This window comes from Astatotilapia calliptera, chromosome 4 (genome assembly GCF_900246225.1).
Source record: "Astatotilapia calliptera chromosome 4, fAstCal1.2, whole genome shotgun sequence".
In the NCBI taxonomy this organism is placed as follows: Eukaryota; Metazoa; Chordata; class Actinopteri; order Cichliformes; family Cichlidae; genus Astatotilapia; species Astatotilapia calliptera.
In genome coordinates, this window is record NC_039305.1 from 26,393,385 (window position 1) to 26,402,709 (window position 9,325).

The 9,325-nt window shown below is 41.6% G+C and overlaps 1 protein-coding gene across 2 annotated transcripts in view; it reads right to left on the bottom strand.

Moving 5' to 3' along the window:
• LOC113021230 (microtubule-associated serine/threonine-protein kinase 1-like) overlaps positions 1-6,461 on the bottom strand; it is a 54,919-nt gene extending 48,458 nt beyond the window's left edge. For both annotated transcript variants that reach the window (XM_026165764.1, XM_026165763.1), the window contains exon 1: positions 5,549-6,461. In XM_026165764.1, the coding sequence (XP_026021549.1) occupies positions 5,549-5,587 (39 nt within the window). In that variant the 5' untranslated portion in view covers positions 5,588-6,461. The remainder of the gene's footprint in view (positions 1-5,548) is intronic.
• Between the last annotated feature and the right edge of the window lie 2,864 nt (positions 6,462-9,325).

The window sequence follows — 9,325 nt, forward strand, 5'->3', positions numbered from 1 at the left end:
AAGTGACATCTTGAAATGTCAGTCCAAGACCCCAAAACAATCAGGTAACAATGATCTAGGTAGCAGCTGTGACTGACTAGGCCAGATCAGACCACCATCTTGCAGAAAATATAAATCCTCAAACAGGACGAGATGTAACATGCACAGGCTAAGAGTTTTATTTTCAAAATGTTTCAAACAAACACGTGCTCAGAATAGCTGAGAACGAATTAATTAACGAACCATTCAACAACGTATGACCTCAGTGTTCTCAGTGACATTCACTGCAGCAAATCACCAAAATGTTGCAAATTCGCTTGAACTATTTGTGGATAGTAGGGACGTCTGCTAAAGAAGCAGAAATAGTTTAGCAGCAACAAGAATAAAGTCCAAATGTAACAGAGGAGCACCTGAACACCTCTTTTGTTCAGGCATGCCTAGACAAAAAGAACCAGCTGGCACACTAAACAAAGTACAGCCATCTATTCATGTCTGAGAGAAAAAAACTGGCACCATGAATATCTTTTGCTGCTTTTCAGAATTATACCTGGGAGTCCAAACTGTGGAGTGAATCTGCAGGTCTGTAGATGATAATTATTCAATCTTTGAATGAAACGGCCTTTATTAACCTCAGAAAATCCAATCAAATAGTTCTTTGTCACCTTCACTTACATTCCGTAATTCTTAGGCATTGCTGTCACATCGTATCTACCTGAATTCCCTTCTTAATCCTCAATTCCATTTTAATCTGTTAAAAGGTTACAAGGTGATGAATTGACTTCCTAATTCCAGTCTCTGCTTCATCAGTGACCAGTGTGCCAGAACACAAGCGCACCACTATGCTCCGAAATCGACCTGTGACTCCTAACTGCAGCATTTCCAGAAGATAATATGTTGTTAAGGAAACATGATCCTCACTCCGATCTGAAGCCTGTGCCTTAATTCTCCTGTGGCATAATTAGTTTGATGCAAGGCTTACTGCTCATTGCATGGTTGCGTTTTCTACGTCAGAGGCTGATTTAAAAGCCACCGTCCGAGGCTGATGTTCAAACTAAACGCTCCCCGAGTCCCGCTAATGAAGTCTGGCGGTGGTGAGCAGTGACTGACAACAGATGGGAGGCTCTGTCACAAACATGTCATGCTCACCAATCACAGATTAGAAAGCTACACAATCCTGTGCTGTATTTGCTGGCTTCTCAAACAGGAGCAACTACACTGTTATTATCCAGGTTTGGGTGCGTCCTCTAGGGAACGAAAGGGAAGTTTGAGCTTATGAATGACTGTCTGATCCCCTTTAGTCCCAGGATGTCACACAGTTGACAAGACAGTATGGGAGTCTGTGTTTCAGGACTTTGTATCTATGAATATTTAGATGCAGGGCAATTGTGCCACTGTCTTGTAATAACTGTGGTTTATGCACAATCATTTTGCATTTAGATTAATGCTGGGCTGTTTAATATCTAACCTGCAGAGAACCTGCATTCACAGTCCAGGCCTGTTTTATTGTTGTTTTTTAAATTTCTCTGTGTTTTTCACAGCTCAGGGCTAAAATGTGCAGGGATGTTCAAATTTGTGTTCTTTTTTAAATTATGTTGGATGCTGCTGTTTCATTAAGCTACAGCCAGTCAGGGGCGAGCATCCTGATGCAGGCAGTAAACAACAAAGACTTGAAAGGCCAGTGAATTTTGTCTCCTGGTACACACACTGGCTGCTCATGTAACTCAGCCATAAAATATGCCTTTGCTGTAGTGTCCTTCAAGTCATATTGGCTGCACTACAATTTTTTTAAAGGCCTCAGTGATAATGAAATGGCATTAGTTGAGCCGCATGCCTGTAAAGCACATTGCTGCTCGGTGGGGATGCGCCAGCAAGTTCAATCATTTTGTAGACACTGCAAAGAAAAATGGTGGTGAGCCGGGCAGGGGAGGAACAACAGGGATCAATCAAGGGATGTCATGCTGCTAGGAGACAGTGCCCGGACCTGCCATTGTCTACAGCAGTGACTGACTCACAGATATGAGGCTGACAAAAAGGCAGAGCGGCTGAGGACGAGGCATGCCAAGCATAAGAAAAGATGGTCTGGTGATTTGTGAAAACAACAAGACTGAATAAAAAATGACATGTAAAAAAAAGATATTAAATATATTGTTTGTTTGTTTTTTACATTAGGGTTATATGATAGTGTAAGAAGCTGGTCTAAGAAAAACGTATTGTAGGGGTGTAACATTGTGATATATGTAAAGGAGAAGTAGAAGAAAGTGCTTTCGGTTGCTCCCCTTGTCAGATGGGGTCACCACAGAGAGTAGCTCAACATGTTTCATTTGGCAGTTTTACACCAGATGCCCTTTCTGACACAACCCCAAAGGGGATTTGTAGATCTGGCTGGAATTGAACCAGCAACCTTTCACTTGCCAACCGAATGTGTTAACCACTTCAGGGGATGGTCTGAGTATTCCAAAAGCTGCTGATCTACTGGGATTTTCCCACACAACCATCTGTAGGGTTTATAGAGGATGGTCTGAGAAAGAGAAAATATCTCTTTAGCAGCAGTTTTCTTGTTGATGTCAGGGGTCAGAGGAGAATGGACGGATTACTTCAAGCTGATAGGAAGACAATAGTATCACAAATTATGATTCAGTAGAACCAAGGTATGTAGGCAAGCCTTGAAGCGAATGAGCTAGAGCAGCAGCAAAAACCACACTGAGTGCCGCTCCTGTCAGCTTCAAACAGGAAACTCAGGCCACGGTTTGGGCTCACCAAAAACTGCACAATAGAACAATTAGTACCAGCTAAGCACTTTTTAATTACCACAGTCTACTTGCTGACCTTTATGACCACAGTGTGATCGTCTTCTAATGGGTGCTTGTCATCTTATTCTGGTTTCTTGAACATGGCAACGTTGGTACAATGGCAGCCTAGCTTCTTCTTAATGATTGCTAAAGTATCGTTTGATCAAGTCATGCAACACAGATATTTTACACAGGAAACAGCTGCAAAGGAGGAGTGAGAAAACCAGTTCAACCAGTTCAACATCATCAAAAACATTCATTTCAGTTAAGCCGTGAGTACTGCAAAACGTTGTTCTGTACTGTAGTTGTGGAATGATTATAGTTACTATTCCTTCAAACAAACAAACCAAAAAATGTGGAAATTACAAATTTCAGTTTGTTTTGTAGCTATTTCACACATCTCTGATGAACCAGGCTTTTTTTGACATATCTTCTGCGTGTTTGCCAGCAAGCCTATTGGAGGTTGTAGTGTCAGAGAGGAGCCAGCATAACGAGGAGCAAAGATCGTGGGTTTTTTTCATGTTTGCCGTGTTGAAGCGATGCATCACGGGTGTGACCCCTGACTGCAACTGCAGGGGAGTGGGGCGTGTCACCATATGGTGCTGAGAGAATGATTGTGTGTGTCTGTGTGTGAAAGAGGGAGCGAGTGACGGCTGGGATGATGAGACCCAGGGGACTGACAAAGCCGCTGATTAGGACTTACAGAGCCAATCACATGTCAACGCACAATTTCAGAAACACACACACATTAGAGAATAAAACTCGTGCAAATAGCCCAAATGTGCATATTAAACTAGAAGTCTACGTTGTCCCTCCCTCTACCACACTACCACACTACCCTCCCTCACATATACAAACACTAAATCAATCAGCTGGCCTGCCTCCATCTATAAAATGCCAGGGACTTTGCGAGTGTGACTCTATGATGATTAATTCCCTTACAGCTCGTGTCATACATCACAGCAGCAGAGCAGTGAGCTGAGCAGTGGGGATGATGAGACATGAAACCATCGGGACACCTCACCACTAATCCTCCCCTCATTCCCTTATACCCACTCCCTTTCTTTTTCTTTTTCACAGAGTCGAGGGTCAATTTGGCTTCAAGGAGCTCAGAGTGCGTGCTTACAATCCTTCGTCTTGGTAAACGAAACTGGCAGAATATGAACCGAATGAATGAGAGAAATGAAATGCACAGACTGCATAATCACACTAGCGTGCACAGAAGCCCCACAGGAGGCTGGCTGCAGTCTGCCTGGCCTGTAGGCTCATCTCTCCACAGTTCACTTGACTGAATCAAACAAAGATTGTGGGGTGTGTGTGTGTGTGGAGGGGGGGGGGGGGGGGGGGTATGACCTGTGGTTAAGCAGGCTGCTTCATAATGGATGAACGCAGTCATTTGAGCACAGCAGATCAGTATGCATGAGTGGCCATTCATTACAACATCTCATTAAAGAGACTTTTAAAAAGTACATGAGTGTGATCCTGACATGAGCTTCACAGGAGGATGTTAACTGACTATACAACAGAAAAGCTACTATTAAAATATGACACGTATATGATACGAATGATGAAAAATATATATGTTTGAGTGTAGTGGAGCTACTATGTTCAACACCAGAGGCACGCTGCGAGTCTCCAGCAGGACAGATGGAGAAATAACTGATTTTTGTTGTAAACTTTATGAAGGTTTATCTTAAAGAACTACAGTAATGAGAACCAGAACAATACAAGGATAATTAAATCAGCTGACTGACAGGACGTGAAAGGCAACTTTTACACAATGTAACACAGTTTAACACAGTTTTTGTTCTTCTGATTGCCTTAAAATGCAAAGTTTAAAAAGAATATTATTTCCACAACCTTTGATGAATAAAAAATCAGAGGTTGAGGAACAAGACTTTTGTTACAGTGTTGTTCATTTTGTTAACATAATCGCCCAACACAGAGAAGATTCTCAGTTTGGGACTAGTAGGAGACACAAATCCAGCCTCAAGGCATTACAAGCCAGTGCACTCTCAGTGCTGGTCCCAAGCTGGGATAAATGGGTAAGTTACATCAGGAAGGGCATCCAGAGTAAAATCTGTGCCAGATCAAACATGTGGATCCATCCATTGTGGAAGGGCCTACCAACAACATGTTTTTTTTTCCATTCATTGTCTCTGCTAGAGTAGCTGTGCATGATTCACAATTCAAAATAAACATCAGTTCCTTGTACCCCTCAGTTCATCCTCTGTCTGAAACAAGCTGCAGGAGAACGTTTGAATAGCAAGAGGGTGGGGCTTCTCCAATCCCAACATGCCCATATTAGGGATGTCCCCATTCTTTGATATCATACAGAGCCAGGAGCAGAAAAAACTGTCTGTAAGCCAGCATCTAGAGCACTCTGAAGCTCGATTGTTTGGCTCACACAGATTACTTTCAGCCAAGGCTGACTTCATTGATTGAAACTTCAACCATGTTTAATATAAGGCCCACCAATAATAAGTTAAAGTGCAACAATTCATCTATAATGGCTAAAAAAAACCCAACAACTTTATTTACAGGTTAATGATGAGTGCTGGGTTTATGAAACACATGTGTTAACTTTTCACTTTTAGTGATAAACATTTGCAGTGTCTGCTGGAAAAGTATAGCTACTGCATTCGGCTTCAATGACAGAGTCTGACCAAAAAGTAAAAATAAAGTCTGTCTGAACGTAGTAATCATGTATGACTGTGTTTCTACAACTGGAAGAGGATGGATTTAACACAAAAATCGGATTCCAGCCCAGACCAGCTCACCTGCAGCCTCCGCCGCCGTATTATCCCCGAGTCATCCATGGTGCAGTGACGAGCCGTGTGGCTCTCGGTCGGGATTCCCCTTCACTAAAACAATTCTGTCACCTTACACTAATCTGGGTTGTGACCCAGTGAGGATGCTACTTCCACTTCACGCCCGAACTGCACAACACCAACACAACAACAGCAGCAGCAACAGAGTTCCTGTGTGTCCGGTGTCACGTCGAAGAAGCCCACGAAAACGTGCCAAGAGGTCCCATTGTTTTTATTTAAAAAAAAAAAAAGCCCCTTAAAATCAGCGACCGTTATTCTCTAAGCTGCACTTGTGATCGGCGTCCTCTGTCTCCTCGGCTGAGTATCACGCCGCTCTCTCCGCGGCTCCTTCTAGGAGCATCCTTGACATTTTCCCAGTGGTCCGTGCGCTTTGATGCTGCCCAGCTGAGCGACTCGAAGGCCCGGAGAACTCAACGTCCATGTGCGATCTGCCGATCCAAACACTGAAGTACTTCGGTCACTTCACGACAATCTCCACGAAGAAAACGTGAGCTCATCTCCACGTGTGGCCACAAAGGACAGCGCGTTCAAGGCTCGGCGAGGGGGGAAAACAAACACTCGATTATTTTACACATAACTGCACGGTGGTACGGACGCGCGTCGTGCCCCAGCCCCTCGGTCAGGGTGTCACTGCCGCTTATTCGCGGCGGAGGAGCCTGTCCGGTTCGGTCAACATCACCTCGTGTCTGAGAGCGCGCGCACGTCCCCTCCAAAAAAACAAAACACACACATTAAGTAAAACTCTTGTTCGTTTCTTTCACCCACCCGTCGTTCCTCCACCCTCTCTCTTCTCGGGTGAAGCGGTTACTTATGGCACCGCAGCAACGCGATATTTGTAGCCCCTTCTTGGGATTCCCTTTCGCCCCTCCTCCTCCTACGCGCGACAGAGACGCTCTTCTCTCCGGGATGAATGGAGGAATATCCAAACACTCTTCCACAGAATCCAGCCCAGCAGGCTACGACCACACACTGGCTGTAGTGGTGCCCTAATTGCTGTTTTGATTTAATTTCCTGAAAGACAGTTTTAGATTGGAGCTGGCAGTTTTTCAGCTGATGTGTGAAGAGGCCTGTTAGAGCCTAAATCAGCACCACAGACAGCGACACGGGATTCAAGTTTTTCTCTTTTGCTTTGGCACATTCATTTCTCATGTGAGAGCATTTTTAAAAGTTAGTTTCTTAGTTATTTTTTTAAGACATTTAACGCTTACTTATGAATAAGTGAAGCATAAAAAGCGGTGAACCAGTTGTGTCGACACATAACAGACAACTTAGCAAAGAACCAGTTTTAAATGTTATCTCAAGGCACTTTGTTACAAGTAGTCTGTTTGAAAAAAAAAAACACATATTCTGCTCAAATTCCTTTAGTTGAATCTATTTTTTAAAAAATCTTAAAGATGGCAGATAAAATTTTGTATTTTTGTACCAACAAGGTGATTCCCAAAAAGATCTCAGCAGGTGTGCAGTGTGTCCAGCAAAAAACTAACACATTGGTTGGTCCATATTCACGGAAGCTTCAACAGAAATGGTCTCAGTGGAAGGGTGGCCAAGAAACTAATCTTAAAGAAGTGAAACAGGGAGAGAAGGCTGAGAAAAACTGTGGAGAAGTATTTCTGAAGACTGCTTGTCAAGAAAGAGTTCAGAGATCAGGCTATGTTGAAGTGTAAAGACATGAGGCTAAAGACTTTTGCACATTATTCTGTATCACAGTGTAATCAGAGCTGGATAATTTGACATCCCGACACTTTATTTAGCCACAATTTCTGATTGGTCTTAGACCTAATCCTCTGCATTGCAGCTTTAAAGAGATAGAAAAGCCATATGTCCTGCACCCATCCTCTACCTTCTCCTGAAGTTCAGTATACTCTGCTGTCTGCTCCAAACATACTTACCGCTCCTACTCTTCCATGTGCAGGGTGTTCCTCCTGTAAAATGTTTGTCCAAGCCTCCATGTTCACTAATTGTTGTAATGGTTGCGTTCAGTTTCTATAAATGTGTTCTACAGTAGTAATAATAACACCTGTGGGCAGATTTCCCAACATGACACAATCAAAACAAGCCACGAACAACTCTACATGCATGTTGTTCGCAAAGACACACACAACCAATAATTTGCATACTCTTGGGCTTTTATTGAAATGTGCAAAAAACTATTTTAAAATACAAATGATGTCATCTGTCTTCTGATAGTTGATCTAAAGCAATGAATATAAACTCTTAGGCATTTCCGGTTGCACCACTCTGACCTTTCATCCACGCTGTGACGCAGAAAACAGGATTATTGTGCATGGAGAATAAATGTACCGGCATCAGATATCAACTAGAAAAATTTGCATTTCCTGCGAAAATGCAGTGTGGATGCTTTAAAGCTGAAGCTGTATGCAAAAACTAGCTGAAAAAGCTGAAAAGTTGCAGAAATTGTAAAAACTTTGCAGAAGCAAAAGAAGTTTGCTAAAATGGAATAACTTAGCAGAACTGCAATATCTTAGAGGAAACATAATACTTGGCAGAAATACAATAGCATAGCAGAATTTAGCAGAAATATTGTAACTTACCAGAAACATGATAACTTCTCAAAAATACAAGAATTTAGGAGAAATAGTATAAGATAACAGAAAGAATATATTTAGCCAAAAATACTTAAACATTACAGAAACACTATGATTTAGAAAAATAGTACAACAGAGCAGAAATATTGTGATTTACCAGAGACACTGTGATGAACTATGAATATTGTAATTTTAAATTGAGACTATGTTTTAGCACAAATATTATAATTTGGCAGAAATACTATAATTTAGCAGAAATACTATATTAAGCACAAATCCTATAAAAAGCAGAAATGGTATGATTAAGCACAAATACTACATTTAGTAGAAATACTTTGTTTTAGCACAAATCCCATAAAAAGCAGAAATACTGTACTATGATTTAGTAGAAAAACTATAATTAATCAGAAATACTAAATTTAGCAGAAATACTATATTAAGCACAAATCCTATAAAAGCAGAAATAGTATATTAAGCACAAATCTTATAAAATAGCAGAAACAGTATGATTTAGCACAATAGTAATAACTTAAACAGAAAAACTGGAAAAGCAAAATGGACAGCTGAAAAAATGCTGAACATGCTGAGGGTCCCTCAAATATACTTGTTAAATGACAAAAATCTGCAAAAAAATTTATTACAGCCATACAATCACAAATATGTACACATGAGGAAACACACATGCACAGAGAGACCCACACACAAGATCCAATTCAGTCAACCAGTCTAAATATATTGAATTTAAATCTTAGAATGAGATCATCCCATTAAAAGCCTTTCTCTCTCTCTCTCTCTCTCTCTCTCTCTCTCTGTCACACACACACACACACAGGGAGAGAGAAGTAAGTTTCTAGGTCAGCCTGGGAGCTGCTGAATTTGAATCCACCAATCAGAGAGGCTATGCACTTTTCCCCACCAAAACGGGTGCTTCTGTTTACACACGCAGCAGAGAGAGACACTGGATTATTGCAGTCTATTTCTCATAGTGACGACTCCCCTCAAACAAATGACCATAATTTCCTAACCGTAGGGGCTAGAACAGTCATTCTTACACCGTTTTGTTCAGAAGTGATGGGGGAATCTTCAAGTGTTGACAATTTATCATTAAAATATGAATTTTTAGAGATATATGACATGGATGACTTGTTGACTTAGAAGCCACGAATTCCCCAATATGCAA